The sequence below is a fragment of the Trichosurus vulpecula genome, chromosome 2 (assembly GCF_011100635.1).
Source record: "Trichosurus vulpecula isolate mTriVul1 chromosome 2, mTriVul1.pri, whole genome shotgun sequence".
Lineage (NCBI taxonomy): Eukaryota > Metazoa > Chordata > Mammalia > Diprotodontia > Phalangeridae > Trichosurus > Trichosurus vulpecula.
Genome location: NC_050574.1, coordinates 80,068,911 through 80,085,325, shown reverse-complemented (window position 1 = coordinate 80,085,325; position 16,415 = coordinate 80,068,911). Strand labels below are relative to the sequence as shown.

At 39.6% G+C, this 16,415-nt stretch overlaps 1 protein-coding gene across 1 annotated transcript in view; it reads right to left on the bottom strand.

The window, feature by feature from the left end:
* Positions 1-10,781: 10,781 nt before the first annotated feature.
* Positions 10,782-16,415, bottom strand: part of CSMD2 (CUB and Sushi multiple domains 2) — an 842,922-nt gene continuing 837,288 nt past the window's right edge. The window contains exons 69-70 of the mRNA XM_036743760.1: positions 11,159-11,297; positions 10,782-10,970 (exon numbers count right to left, since the gene is read on the bottom strand). Coding sequence (XP_036599655.1) covers positions 10,811-10,970; positions 11,159-11,297 — 299 coding nt within the window. The 3' untranslated portion in view covers positions 10,782-10,810. The remainder of the gene's footprint in view (positions 10,971-11,158; positions 11,298-16,415) is intronic.

The window sequence follows — 16,415 nt, the reverse complement described above, 5'->3', positions numbered from 1 at the left end:
TTATATAAAAATTCCAGAGTTCCCAGGTCAAGGAGAAAATATTACAAGCAGCCAGAAAGAAACAATTCAAGTATTGTGCAGATACAATCAGGATAACACAAGATTTAGTAGCTTCCACACTAAGGGAATGGAGGGCTTGGAAATATGATATTCCAGAGGTCAAAGGAGGTATGATTAAAACCAAGAATCACCTACCCATCAAAACTGAGTATAATACTTCAAGGGAAAAAATGGAATTTCAATGAAATAGAGGACTTCCAAGCATTCTTGTTCAAAAGACCAGATCTTATTAGAAAATCTGACTTTCAGATACAAGAATCAAGAGCAATATGAAAAGGTAAACAGGAAAGAAAAGCCATAAGGAATTTATTAAAATCGAACTGTTTACATTCCTACATGGAAGATGATTTTGTAACTCATGAGAACTTTCTCAGCATTAGGGTAGTTAGAGGGAATACATACATATATATATATATACACACACATACATATACACATACATATACACACACATGTGTGTGTATATGTGTATATATTTATGTATATGTATGTATATATTTATGTACGTATGTATATGTACATATATGTACGTGTGTATACACATGTAGGTAGATAGATATAGACAAGACAGAGGGCACAGGGTGTGCTGAATATGAAGGGATGATACCCAAAAAGTACAATTAAGTGTTGAGAGGCATGTACTGGGAGAAAGAGAAAGGGAGAGGTAGTAAATCATCTCACATAAAAGAGGCAAGAAAGAGCTTTTACAATAGAGGGGAAGAGGAGGGAGGGGAAAGGGAATAAATGAGCCTCACTTTCATTGGATTTGGCTTATGGAGGGAATAACACACACTCAGTTGGGTATGGAAATCTATCTTACCCTGCAGGAAAGGGCGGGGGGAGGAGTGAATAAGAGAGGGGTGATAATAGAAGGGATGGTAGATTGGGGGAAGGGGTAATCAGAAGGAAACACTTTTGTGGGGGGACAGGTCAAGGGAGAGAATAGCATAAATGGAGGGCAAGACAGGATAGAGGGAAATGTGGTTAGTCTTTCACAACATGACTGTTATGGAAGTGTTTTGCACAGCTATATATGTATGACCTATATCGAACCGCTTGCTTTCTCAATAAGGGTGGGTAGGGAGGGAGGAAGGAGGAGAATGTGGAACTCAAAGCTTTAAAATAAAATGTTAAAAATTGTTTTTGCATGCAAATGGGAAATAAGATGTACTGGGAATAGGGTATAGAAATCTATTTTGCCCTACAGGAAAACAGAGGGGAGAGGGATAGGAGGAGGGAGGCAGGTGATAGAAGGGAGGGCAGAATGGGGGAAAGGGTTGTTGGGGTGCACACTGTCCTGGGGTGGGGGGAGGGGAGAGATAGGGAGCAAATTTGGAATTCAAAATCTTATGGAAGTGAATGTTGAAAACTGAAAATAAGTAAATTATATTAAAAAATTAACTTTCTAAGAAAAAATCTCCAGGGCCAGACAGATTTACAAGTAAATTCTACCAAACAATTAAGAAACAATTAATTCCAATATAATATAAACTATTTGGAAAAATAGGTGAAGAAAGAATCCTACCAAATTCCTTTTTGACACAGATATGGTGCTGATACTTAAATCAGGTTAAATCAGGAAGAGCCAAAACAGGGAAAGAAAATTATAGACCAATTTGCCTAATGAATATTGATGCAAAATTTTTAAATAAAATATTAGCAAAGAGATTACACCAATTTATCATGAGGATAATACACTATGACCAGGTGGAATTTATATCAGGAATGTAGGACTGGTTCAATATTAGGAAAGCTATTAGCATAATTGACCATATCAATAACAAAACTAACAGAAATCATATGATTATTTCAACAGATGTAGAAAAAGCTTTTGACAAAATACAACATCCATTCCTATTAAAAACACTAGAAAGCATAGGAATAAATAAGTAGTATCTTAAATGATAAGTAGTATCTATCTAAAACCATCAGCAAGCATTATCTGTAATGGGGATAAGCTAGAAGCATTCCCAATAAGATCAGAGGTGAAATAAGGATTCCCATTTTCACCACTGTTATTCAATATTGTATTAGAAATGTTAGGTTTAGCAATAAAAGAAGAAGAAATTGAAGGAATTAGAATAGGCAATGAGGAAACAAAACTATCATCCTTTGTAGATGATATGATGGAATCCGAAGAATCAACTACAAAATTACTTGAAATTATTAACAACTTTGGCAAAGTTGCAGGATATAAAATAAACCCACATAAATCACCAGCCTTTCTATATATTACAACAAAGCCCAGCAACAAAAGATTGAAAGAGAAATTCTATTTGGAGTTGGAAATTGAGGGGATGCCCATCAATTGGGGAATGGCTAAACAAATTGTGGTACGTGAATGTAATGGAATACTATTGTGCAATAAGAAATGAGGAGCAGACAGGTTTCAGAAAAAAAAAAACCTGGAAAGACTTGCTCTAATTGATGCTGAAGGAAGTGAGCAGAACCAGGAGAACATTGTACACAGTAACAGTAACATTGTGCGATGATCAACAACGACAGACTTAGTTCTTCTCTGCAATACAATGATCCAAGACAATTTCAAAAGACTCCTGATGGAAAATGCTATCCACATCCAGAGAAAGAACTATGGAGTCTGAATGCAGATTGAAGCAAATTATATTCACTTTTTGTTTATTCTTTCTTGCGGTTTTTCCCTTTTGTTCTTATTCTTCTTTCACTAAATGACTAATGTGGAAATATATTTAACACGATTGTACATGTATAGCCTATATTAGATTGCTTCCCATCTTGGGGAGGGGAGATGGGAGGGAGGGAGGAAAATTTGGAACTCAAAATCTTATAATAACAAATGTTGAAAATTTAAAAAAAAAAGAAAGAAAAATGCATTTGGAACCCGAGTTCTTTAATTTTTTCCTCCTCTCTTTTGTTTATCTTTTTCCCAACTCCATTTAGTAAACCATTCTTTTTTAAATCCAATGAATCTCTAGTGTTTAATCAAGGCATGAATATAAGTGTTTCTCCTCTGATAAGCCAGGAAGATGATGGTAGCATTTGTGTGCTGGGAATCCCTGAACCAAGCCCAGTCAGAAAAAAAAAAGGGCATAAAATGGTAAAGAATTTTATCCTCTATGGAGTAGGTTTGGGGTCCTAGTTGTCAAAGCTGGTTCCATGACCATAAAATTGGGAAAGGTGAATGTTTGCAACATATGATTTAAAATTTTTATTTTTTTCCAATTCAATCTCTTTCCTCTGTCTCCTTTTCTCTCCCCACCTTGCTTTAAATGCAGGTCCTAGTCTCTACCCTCATCATGCTTAAAAACATAGCCAGTATTTGCTCCATGAGGCCATGAGGATGTTTTTTTCTATCTAAACTCATTTTATGTTATTTGTATTTACAACGTAGGAAAGTTAGGTGGCACAGTGCCTGAAGTCAAGAAGTCTCTTCTTTCTGAGTTCAAATTCTGTCTCAGACACTTAGTAGCTGTGTGATCCTGGGTAAGCCATGTAACCCTATTTGCCTCAGTTTCTTCATCTGTAAAATGAGCTAGGGAAGGAAATGACAAACCACTCCAGTATCTTTGCCAAGAAAACCTCAACTGGGATCATGAAGAGTCAGACGCTACTGAAAAACGATTAAACAACAGTTTATAACTTGCTTATTTTATCAATACAGTCTAAGTGAAAAATGTTTCTAAAATGCTTTAAGGTTTACTGAATGCTTTCCTCACAAGAACCCTGTAAAATGTATGGTTAAAAACAAAAATTTATCATGGTAGACTTGTCATTATATCACTACAAATACATAACCTTCATGAAATTCTATGTTCATTTACAAAGATCTGTCATACGTAATTGATTGCATTTGTTCTGCAATTTGAGTTTCTATGTGCTAACATGCTAAAGTTCATTGATGACAGTTAAGGGGGTTCTATGGTAGCAAAGAGCGATAATGCTTTTATTTAGTAAAAGAAGCCAGCTAAACAACGGATGAAAGGTATGTTAGAACCACAGGATCTGGAGGAAAAGAGATAAAAATAAGAAAAGTCTACATTTTAAAAGAAGGGGGCAAGTGTCTAATGAGTCTGATAAGGCTCCATAAAGTGTTCTTGGGGGAAGTCTATATAAGGATATATATAACAGAAGTAAGGACAGGTAAATGACATGAATACAAGAGAATGGCTCAGTCCTGCAAGAACGGGATCAGAAAAACCAGAACCCAAATTAATCTCAAAAGTGCTAAAGGCAAAGGGAGCTTTAAAAAAATATTTTGGTAGCGAAAAGAAAAAAAGGCAGAGATAAATTCACTGTTTGGATTAATAGGATGACAGCTGAAGACACAAAGAAAGTGGAAGTACATAACTCCTTTTCCTTTTGTTTTTTCTCTATCTCATCAAGAATTTTGAAATTCCTATATCCTATGGTGATCTTTTAATCATTCCATCTTTCCCTATGCCCCTAACGTTATTCTTCATCCTCAGTGTGACTTCCAGTCACTACACCACTCAGTATATTCCCATGCCATCAACCCTGCTGCCTTAGTTACATTCTCCTCTTCTTCAAATCTTCACCTCCCCACCCCCAGTGAAATAGTTCAATTCTATACTATACCTTAACTCTGCCCTTGTCCTACGGCCAATCACACTTTGTCAGACACACAGCCCTGGATTATTTTCACCACTTGACTCCTTCACTCTCATTGAATCATTCAGGAGGAAACCATGAAGCAGCAGCACGTGTCTATTAGAAATTTATCTTGTCTAATCTCAACTGTGGCTGACTGAGCAAGGCAATCCTATTCCCTGCTAATTGATTCTCTATCCCCTTCACCACCAAGCCTCTTTAATCCTCAAGCTTCCCATGGCTCCCCTTTTCCCCATCCTTTTCACTGAGGATATGCTTTCATACTTCACTGAAAAAAATAAGTCTATTTGCCAGGACTTCCCTTTTTATCCCTTCTCTTTCTCTCATATGTCTCTGACATTCTAATAGTTATATATAACATTTAAATAGTGCTTTAATATTGGCCAAATGCCTCTATTGCTGTATCTTCCTTCACTCCAGTATCTAATGAAGAGGTAGCCTTTCTTGCCAAGACTAACCGTTCCACATGGACCCTTGATCCCATCGCCTCCTGTCTTCTTCAGAAGACGGCCCTCACTATAATCCCAGCCCTCTAATTCTCAATCTCTCCATATCTACTAGTTCCCTCCTTGCTGCCTACAAACATGCTCAAGTCTCTCCCATTCTTAAAAAATTCAAATTAGATCCCATCATCCTTGCTAAATTTATATCTTTTTTCCCTTCTCAAACTCTTTGAAAAAGTCATCATCTCAACACTCTGCAATCTAATTTACGACCTCATCATTTAACTGAAACTGCTCTCCTCTCCAAAGTTATCAATGATGTTAATTGCTAAATCCAAAGGCCCTTTCTCAACACTGATCTTTCTCGACCCTCTGCAACCTTGACATTTTCTCTCCTCTTTGGGTTTGTGTGACAGTGTTTTCTCTTGGTTCCCCTTCTATGCATCTAAGTGTTCCTTCTCAGCTTCCTTTTGCTGGATCTTTGTCCATGTCCCCCAAGGATCCTTTTCTCTCCATACTCTCTCATTTGGTGATCTCATAGGCTCCCATGAGCTCAATTATAATCCCTATGTAGATGATCTATATAAATCTATATAAATAACCCTAATCTCAATCCAGTCCTGCATTACCTACTGCCCAACGGACATTTCTTACTTGATGTCCTGTTGGCATCTTAAACTCAATATGTCCATGAGAGAACTAATTTTAGTTTTCCCCAAGTCCTGCTCTCTTCCAAACCTCCCTATCACTATGGAGGGCTCCACTATCCTTGAAGTCATTCGGGTTTGCAACCTTAGTTTCCTCTTTTCTCTCACTCAGTCCATCACCCAGGTTAAATCTGATCATTATCTTTTCCCACAACATTTTTCAGATATGGTACCTTTTGTCCCCACTTACACAGTTCACAAGCTAATTCTGGCCCTCGTCAGCTCTGACCCGGATTGCTGCATCAGACCTCTCATTGGTTTCCCTGCCTCAAGTTTCATCAGGCTCCCTATACATTCTTTCCTAAAATGTAGGTCTGGCCATGTCACCCTCCCACTCAATAAACCGCAGTGGCTTCCTATTACCTCTAGGATCAAATAAGAATTCCTATTTGGCATTTAAAGTTTTTCACAATGTGTTCCTTTCCTTTCTTTCCAATTTTCTTATACATGGAGGCACACTGAATAGAGTACTGGAGCTGGAGTTAGGAAGACCTGAATTCGAATCCTGCCTCATATGCTTACTACCTCTGTGACTCTGAGCAAGTCTTTGTGATCCTCTCTCAGACTCAATTTCTTCATCTGTAAAATGAGGATAATAACATCGACCTCATAGGGTTTTTGTTGGTTGTTGTCCTTCGTTCTCAAAAAGGACCAAAATGACATCACTATGCTTGAGTCAAGATTCAACGTGTCTGACTGTGACTGATCAGGCCAATACGAGTTTGGAATGCTCTACCACAGATCAGGCACAAAGAGTTCGTGTGAACATTTGGGGTGGATACTCTAAACTTGTGCATCCTGCGTTTCCTTTGAGCAGTTTCAATTCTGCTTTGCTCACAGAGCACAGCACCTTCTCCGATATGGGCATGCCATGCCATGCCAGGCAGTCCTGTGCCAGTGTCTCCCATGTCACACTATCAATTCCAAAGTTCTTGAGAAAGACCTTGAGAGTGTCCTTGAATTGCTTCTTCTGACCACCATGTGAACGCTCATCATGTGTGAGTTCTCCATAAAATAGTCTTTTTGGCAAGCACACATTTTGCATTTGAAGAACATGGGCAGCCCATAGAGTTGCACTCTCTGAAGCAGAGTTTGAATGCTTGGTAGTTTAGTTCCAGTGAGGACATCAATGTCTGGTACCTTATCCTGCCAGATGATCTTCAGAATCTTCCCAAGACAATTCAAATGGAAGTGATTCAGTTTCCTGGCACGGTGTTGGTAGACTGTCCAGGTTTCACAGGCTTACAACAATGAGGTCAGCACCACAGCCCTGTAGACCTTCAGTTTGGTAATCATCATCAGGGTTGTTGCAAGGATCAAATGAAATAACGTGTGAAGTGCTTTGCAAAACTTACAATACTATATGAATACTAGTGATTATTGTATGACTACCCTCCCAGTACACTACTGTTCAGCTATCTCGGTCTACTGACTTTTCCTCACACATAGCTCTCTATCTCCCTCCCATCTGTGTCCCTTCACACTGGCTAAACCTGTCCCTTCTTTCTTCTGCCAGCTCTCCTAAGGAGCCAGCTCCTCATCAGGGGGGAGAATAAGGAGGTTGCTATTTTGGCCTTTTCTTCATGTCTCCATTACTTAGCCTAGTAAGCACCTAATAAATATCTGCTGAAGGACAGTGATTAGTTAGAATAGAATAAAAATGATTCAGTAGTAATTATAACCCAAGAAAAGTGAAGAGATAGAAACAGAACACCTAGCTGCCCTTAATGAGTTCAAGTTACCTGACTTGGATGAAGACCACCCTAGGGTATTTGTGCATGGAACAAATGCATAATAACACCTGTTACTGATCGTTGAGTAACTATGAGGAATGGAAAGAAGTCTCTCATGGAACATCTTTCTTTGGACCTACTGTACTCAATATTTTTATCTATGACTTAAATAAAGCCATAGTTAGCTCCTAATGGAGCCAGGATCCAAAAGAATTGTGACATTCTAGGATGTTCTAATAAAAAGCTGGTTATAACAAAGTAAAAGAAAAATCCTACACTTAGAGTAAAAAAAAATTGAATGAAAGTTATAATAAATATAACTAGACATCAAAGCATGTGAAAAAAAATCTGAGGGGCATAGCTGACTGTAAGCTCAATACCAATCAACAATGTAACACGGCAGCCAAAAGTCTGATCTTGGGTTTTACAGAAGCATATTTAAAATCTCCTTTTTAGTTCAACTGAAAACATTAAGAAGTAAATAGTCCTCTGGTTTAAAGTTCTTTCTAGACATACCTGAAGGAAGGAAGCTTTATCAGTACTTAATTAACTTATCAGGGAATAATGACCTCCACTAAAATAATTTTTCTTAGGACTAATCCCTTTCCCTAAGGAAAATATGTAAAAAGCTGTTGGTTCAGTCACTTTTCAGTTGTGTGTGACTAGTAATGACTCCATCTTGGCAGGGATGCTGGAGTGGTTGCCCATTTTCTTCCCCATCTCATTTTACAGATGAAGAACTGAGGCAAACTGAGTTAAGTGACTTGCCCAGGGTCACACAGCTATTAAGCCTCTGAGGTCAGATTTGACCTCATGAAGATGAGTTCTACCAAATTCCTTTTACGACAAAAATATGGTGCTGATACCTAAACCAGGAAGAGCCAAAACAGAGAAAAAAAAGTATAGACCAATTTCCCTAACAAATATTGATGCGAAATATTTAAAATAAAATATTAATAAAGAGATTACAGCAATTTATCATGAGGATAATATGCTATGACCAGGTGGAATTTATATCAGGAATGTAGGACTGGTTCAATATTAGGAAAACTATTGGCATGGTTGACCATATCAATAACAAAACTAACAGAAATCATATGATTATCTTAATAGATGCAGAAAAGGCTTTTGACAAAATATAGCACCCATTCCTATTAAAAACACTAGAAAGCATAGGAATAAATGTTCTCCTTCAAATAAGTAGTATCTATCTAAAGCCATCAGCAAGCATTATCTGTAATGGGAATAAGCTAGAAGCATTCTCAATAAGATCAGGGGTGAAGGAAAGATGTCCATTATCACTAATATTATTCAATACTGTACTAGAAATGCCAGCTTTAGCAATAAGAGAAGAAAAAGAAATTGGCACTCTCTCCACTGTGCCACCTAGCTGCCCTAACTATAAATAACAACAACCAAATTCAGAATGAGAATCATCTCAAGTCTAGTTAAGGTCCCCTAAAAGGATGAGAGTTAAGATTCTACCATCCAGTATCTCTCTTTCCCCTACTCCCCATGGGATTAGGATCTTTGATCAGAGCAAGGAAATCCTTTTCATTACTTTGAGTCACAAGTAATCTGCAAGGAGAACACCCTTGAGAGGAATGGTCAGAGGAGCTGAGTGGTTTTAAGAGAATGATTCTGCAAAGGTGTTCCCAAAAGATTCAGTAATTATTGTTCTATAAGAAAAAATAGAACCTCAGCCCTAATCTGTGTAACTATGTTGCAACATTTTATTTAAGATTTTTATAAATTTTACTTCAAAAAATCTTGTTCTGAGGGCATTGGAATAAAGGTAAATTTAAAAAAAGTTTCTGGCAGACTTGTACCTATAACACAGAGTATCATACTGTTTTCTTTTCCCTTTGGAAGTTACATTAAAAGAGGCATGCAAAGAAACAGCCCTGCTTTCTTCTGCAGGGGTCAGACAACACCTGGAATATTTTAACATTTTAGTAAGAACACTGAAAAACTGGAAAACAGAGGACAAGTTGCATGGTGAGGAGGTGTTTTATGAGGGCAAGTAAAGGAAACAGAGATGGTTAGCTTGGAAGAGAAAAAAATATAGGAAGGAGCAAGATTATGGCCTTCAATATCTGAAGCATGGTCCTGAGAAAGAAGGGATAAGGATAGTCTGTGCTGCCTAAGAAGTCAGAACCATCTGTAGTGTTTTCCTCCCTTCTTTGATCATGACCATGGTTGGCTTAGAACTAAGAAAGTGAATGAACAAAGAGAGGGATATTGGCTTGAGAGACAGGGAGAGATGTTGGTAAATTCTGAGAATGCTATAGAGCTTTTGCTGACAAAGGGATAGGTGACAGAAGATTAAAAAGAAAAATCCTGAGAGTGGATCTGCTTGCCTTGGCATGGTGGATTTAGTGAGTTCCCCGGCTTTCCCTTACAGTCCTAGGATAAGAACAAGATGAAACAAACAGGAGAAAACAAGTTTTTCAGGAAGCCAAAACAAAAAGGATGTGAGGCAAAACAGGTTGGACCCTGGCAAAAAGAACTGATTATTATTTCTCTAATTAAGTACTGAGTATTTGTTCTCTAATTAAGGCTCAACTCAATGTGTTTGCAATTATGGGCCAGGTATAGATAGAGTCTATGCCCTTCTACTCAAGGCTGAAGTTGATGCCTGACTTCAGCAGACAGCAGAGAAGAAATAATAGTGCAGCTATGTTTCTGAATCTCTTATTACATCCTTGTGGACAAGATGAAAAATAAATAAATAAACAAAATGGATAAATAAATAGATGTCCAGAACCACAGAATAGTCCTTAGTGAATTTCAGCTTAAGGTGGGTGGTTTCTACTAGACAGTCTCAGGTATCTGTCCTTGGCCATGTGCCAAGGAAATGCTTTATCGACAATGTGAATTAAGGCACAGGTGCTACGTTTACAATATTTATGGATGACTTAAAGATGGGAAGGGCAGCTAACAAACTGTATTACAGTTGGGACACAAAAAGATCTCAATAGGCTAAAATGAGGTACTAATTCTAGCAAGTCAAACTGAATAGGAACAATTATAAAATGCTACACTTGGAATAAAAAAAAAATTGTTTGCATATGTTCTGTACCTCTGGATGGGAGGTATTGTCTGTATAAAGTTGTTCATGAGTATGCATGTGTGTGTGAGAAGGAACTTATCAGTAAGCCTCCTAAAGTGGGCTAAGAATTCTCTTCCTCCCCCAATTACCCCTCACCAGCTGCCGAAGATGGCGCTCTCCTTGGCAACAGCAGCAGCACAGCGCCTGCTATACCGCCGTGCACACTGTGCTGACCGTGAACTCTGCCTCAGGAGCCATGATGTCTGTGGGCTGGAGGTTGCGGTCATACATGGGGTTTTCAAAGGTTGCCCGGACATTGGTGTTCTCATGGCCAGCATAGCCATTAAACGGGACTTTGGGTCGCCGCCTGTAGGGAAAGTTAAGGGGAAAAAAGACAAGTGGAGGGCAGGGACAGAGAAGCAAAGAGACAAAGTCAGATCACTTCCCTACAGAACCATGCAACTGTTCTGGCTAATGTGACTGAGATCTGTCTGGCAGATGTAGGGTATCTTCCTCCCCAGATCTCCAGCTGCATCTTTCCCCCAAGCCTCATACCTGTGTTTATAGAGATAGAGCACGAAGCCGGCGATGATGAGACCAATGAAAGGCACAAGGATAGCTGCGGCCACCGAACTGCTGTTGGAAGCCAAGTGACGGCCAATGGACTCAGGGTCTGTCTCCAGCCGACTGAGGTCTGTAATGGTCAAACCCAAAGTCACAATCACAGTCACAGTCAGAGCCTAATTGTTCAGCCTGGGATAGAGTTGTTGCTAGAATATTATTCAGGTACCTGGTGTTAGGAAAGCCCTGGTTTGTGTCCTAAGAAAGTTCAAGTCCTTGGTTAATCACCTACCTTCTTGAACATGGCACCAGAAAAACTCTGAAGGGGTATCCACGCTTAGGGGAATTCACAAATCTAAGCTAAAGGAGCATGTTAAAGTGACTAGCTCTTATTTGAAAAGGGCTTTATTTTTCTAGTCCTGTACAAAAGAGTGAAGGTCAAAATGTATTTTCCTCTTTACTAGAGTACCCCTATCCTAGGCCTAGGGACCGGCTAGATTATTCTGTTGATACAAGGTGTGTCCCTAATCACACTCTCTCTCTCCTCTCCCTTATCCCCACCCCAAACATATAAACACATTTAAATTCATTCAGACAATACATCCTCTCAACTCTGTCATGCTCAGCCTACATCTGAATCATCAAGCCTCGTCTGGGTATGGTGACGGACAATGAATTCAGTTCAACAAACAGTCACAGAAAACCTACTATGTGCCAGGCACTGTGGTAGATGGTGGCAAAAAAAAGGCAAAAGGCAAAGGACAAAACAAAACAGCTGCTGTCCTTGGGTAACTTATGCTCTACTGAGAAAATGTACCCATGCAGACACATAATATGAGGAACATCCTAGTAGTCAGAGCTGTGTTCGAGATAATCCTAGAAGAGATGAGGATTGCTCACCCGCAGAAGCCTCAATGTATATAGCTCAGAGGGCACCAAATGCCTTCAGGATTCAGGTAAAGGTTTGACTAATTGCCCTTTCAGTTCTTTTCTTCATCATACTCTCTGGCTCTAGGCTTTACCTCTCCAGTGAACAGAGAGCAGATCTGGAGCTAGGTGTCAACATAATCAGACCTAAGCCACACTGGCAGACCTCATGACACAGGTTCACAATTCCCAGCCCTTTGGTGAATTTTTTAAGACCCTCAAGCACCTTCATAATACAACTCCAAGACACGAAATCTCTCCCAGGGATATACACAGGAGTGTGCTGGAGCCAGCTCAAACCACCTTGTGAGAGAAGACTATTAAATTTTCAGTGTGAACTTTCACACTACAAAAATCAGCAATTGTCACAAAACCAGAACTTAATGTACTGTTTAGTTGATTGTCTAGACTTAGGAAAGTGCTGGAGAAAATGTTAACAATGAAGATTAAACTTAAAAGAATGTTGTGGACACAATTTTTCCCCCTGAAGAGCTGGTTGTTAATAATTTACCAGCACACCACTGAACTCACAACATGGAAAGACACAAAAACTGATACATAGGGAAAACTTCATTGTTATGCAACAAAGAGGCCCTCCCACTTTCTTCTCTGATAACACACTTGGTACTATACTCATAGAATATGGACCAATTTAGGGAACATCAGCCCAGACACCTGGTACATCTGTTTTTATAAGCTGAAGGAAAGGCTGATGGCTAGATTAGGACCATCAGCAGCAACTGCGTACCTCCATGCTTCCAGCAGCTGTCCTCCTTCTCCTTGATTGTAGTACCAGCCAGAAGGAACGTTCCAGTCCAATTTCCTCATTTTAGGTTACTATTCTACTCAAATGGCTCTCTCAAAGATCACCAGTGACTTACTAATTACCATATAAATTGGACTGATTTTAATCATCAGCCTTCTTGATCTTTCTACAATATGTGAACACTGTTGAGCACACCCTTGGTCTGGATGCTCTCCCCTTCACAGGCTTCCCAGACCCCCCACTCTCCTAGTTCTCCACTTGCCTTTTAACTCTTCATTCACTGTTGTTTATTCCTCTTCCTGACTCATTAAGGTGGCTGTTTCCTGAGGTTTTGTCCCCAGCTTTTTTTTTCCTCTCTCTACACTTTTTCCCTTGGCAGTATGATTCATTGCCTTAACTGTCATCTTAATAAAGAAGATTCTGAAAACAGACAATTTCTAGCCCTGACCTTCCTTTGGATATTCAAACTGCTGACCGTAGCTTCTAAGACTGGTAGGTTTCCAGAGCTGGGAGGGACCTCAGGGGTCAGCTAGTCTAAACTATACCTGAAAAAGAATCCCCATCACAATAAATTGGACAATTGGCCATTTAACTTTTGCTTTATCTGTATTCTAGACTCTACTTCCACAATACCAACTGCCTTCTAGACATTTAGATCTGGATATCCCATAGGCATCAAATGTCCAAAAATATGTCTGAAACAGAACTCCTTATCTTTTTCGTCAAACCTACTCCTCTTCCTTACTATTACATTTCTCTTAAGAGCACCATTATCTTTTCAGTGACTTAGGTTTCCTGCCTAGGAGTTATTCTGTATTCCTAAGTATTCCTTGCCCTATATATCCAGTCAATTACTAAGTATAGTCAATTTTACCTCCTCAGTATCTCACGTATCTCCTCACCACTCACACAGCTTTGACTCAAGTTCTTGGGATGCTACTATCCCCCCCATTTTATAAAGAAACTGAGGCTTTTCTGAGAGGTTAAGTAACACAGTGAGTGTCATAGGTAAGGCGTAAATCAGCACAAATCTTCTGGTTCCAAGTCCAATACTCTATCCATCATGCATGCTGCCTGTGACTGCTACTACCTCAGTACAGGCCCTCATTTCTACTCAGCTAGATGACTGCTATTGCCTCCTAATAGTTCTATCTCTATTCTCTAAACTAATCTTCACATTGCTAACAGGTTAATTTTACTCATGCATAGTTCTGATCATACCATTCTTTTGAAAAAAAAAAAAACTATACAATGAGTCCTTTCTGCCTACTGAATATCAGCTAGCATTTATTATATGACAGCCACTGTGGTGGCACTGAGGACGTGAAGGAAAAAATGGACCAATCCTTACTCTTGAAGAGCTTACAGTCCAGGCTGGAGGCAACACTGTGTGTGTACACACATATATTTATGCATTTTATTTATGTATATAGAGTGGGAGGGGGGAGAGGGAGGGAAGGAAACATATCCAAAACAGGTATAAGGTGATTTGGGGTCAAGGCACTAGAAGCTGGGAAGATCAAGAAAGGCTTCATAAGGAAAAGGATTTCGCATGAATACATATGTATAACCTATGTCAAATTCAATGCGGGGGGGAGGAAGGGAGGGAGAGAATCTGGAACTCAAAATTTGAAAAAAAAGAATGTTAAAATCATTTTTACGTGTAATTAGGAAAAATAAAACATGAATTTTTTTAAAAAGGCTTCACATAAAAACCTATAACTGGGCTGTGAAAGAAACCAGGGGTTCTACAAGCTAGAGGTGAGGAAGGAGGTGGCCAAGGGGGCAGGCAGAGCACAGGCATGCAGATGGGAGCTGCAGGGCTACGTACGAAGAACAGCGAGCAAGCCATTCTGGCCGGACAATAATGATGATAACGGCTCCCACAGACAGACCTTATCTGACTCTCACAACAACCCTGGGATGTAAGTGCAAACTGAGGTCTTCCTCACTCCCAGGCCAGCACGTGATTCACTGCTCTGCCTGGGGTGGGGGGATTACGTGTCACAAGTGTAGAAAAGGAGGCTGGGACCATGGCGTAAAGGTTTTTAATGCCAAACAGGGGACTTTGGACTGGATCCTAGAGATAATGGGGAGCCACTGGAATGGATCAGGTAGAGCACTGACATTATAGGGAAAATAAAGAAAGGGTAAAGTTCAAGTTTCCTGGCTTTGCATTCAAAGCCTTCCACAATCCTGTAAGTACACCCTCCACCACCACCCAATCTTTACAGCCTTAACTCGTACCAGTCCCTTCTGTATATTCTGTGTTCCAGGGAAACTGCACTGGGTTCCTTCCAGCCTAATGCTACCTGTTTGTTCCTTGTGAGACTGCTTCCTTTCACTGCATCCCTTCTATCTCTAAATCATACTTGAGAGCCAATGAGTTCCTCCATGAAGCCCTCCCTTAGTCTCAAGTCTAGTGGTCTTCACCTTGCTGGACTTCACAGAACACTTGATTATACTTATGTGAGCCAGCTGCTGGCACAGTAGACAATGTTAGACTTGGAGTCAGGAAACCTTAACTTTGAATGTTGTGACTATGAGAAAAATCTGTCTCAGGAAATTTCTTAGTCTCAGTTTCCTTGTCTGTAAAACAGGGAAAATAACAGTACTTACTATGATGTCAATACAATTTGAAGATCTTCCCTGCCCCTTAATAGGCCTGTGTGACCTGCTTTGAAACTGAGTCACTTGAAAGCCCAAGTCACATTAACCTGAGTCACGAAGGTTGTGATGCCCTCTGGCACTGAAGAAGTGTGTATATACTCTGAGGTTAGCATTTTGCTTTGGGGCTCACTCACTGGAAGAGTGTTCCTCTAATTTAACCAGATGAGACTCTGGGTAGCCATTAAGGAGCCCCTCCCCACCCAACTCTGGCTTTGAAAAACCCAGGTGTTAGTGCTTCTCTCTCTCTCTCTCTGGCAACTATGTATGTACTGGTTTTGGTCAGACAGTTGGAAGCCCTGTCTGTTGGTCTTTGCTGTTTATATTTGCTCTGTTTATATAACTTCTGCTTGTAATTTCTCTGAAGTTCAGGGTGCTGGCTTTTCCCCTGAACTATACATATATATAGGTATATAGGTACATGTATGTATGTATGTATGTATGTATGTATATATGTATGTATATCTGTGCTAGCAGCCCTCCTGTGTGCTGGCGTTATTGGTCTTACACTCCCAAAACAGCTACAAGTAGCACTGTTGTTACACTTACCTATCAGGGTTGGTTAGGAGGCTCAAATGACATAACATACAAAAACACTTTGTAAACCTTACAATGCTATACAAACACTAGCTATTATTATTATCATGTATGTATAACATCCTCCAGTAAGACTGTGGTTTCCACGAGGGCAAGGGACCATGTGTTATCAGAACTGTACAAATCCTCAAGCTATAAGCATAGTGTTCTTCATGTAGCAGGTGTTTAATTAATGTTTGTTAAACTGAATCATCCTCAGGACTTCCTCCTCCTGGTTCAGTGCTCTTTCTACCACATCACGCTACTTCTGTGTATATTCTATCAGGCCACGACAGAGTTAAGTGACAGAGAAGT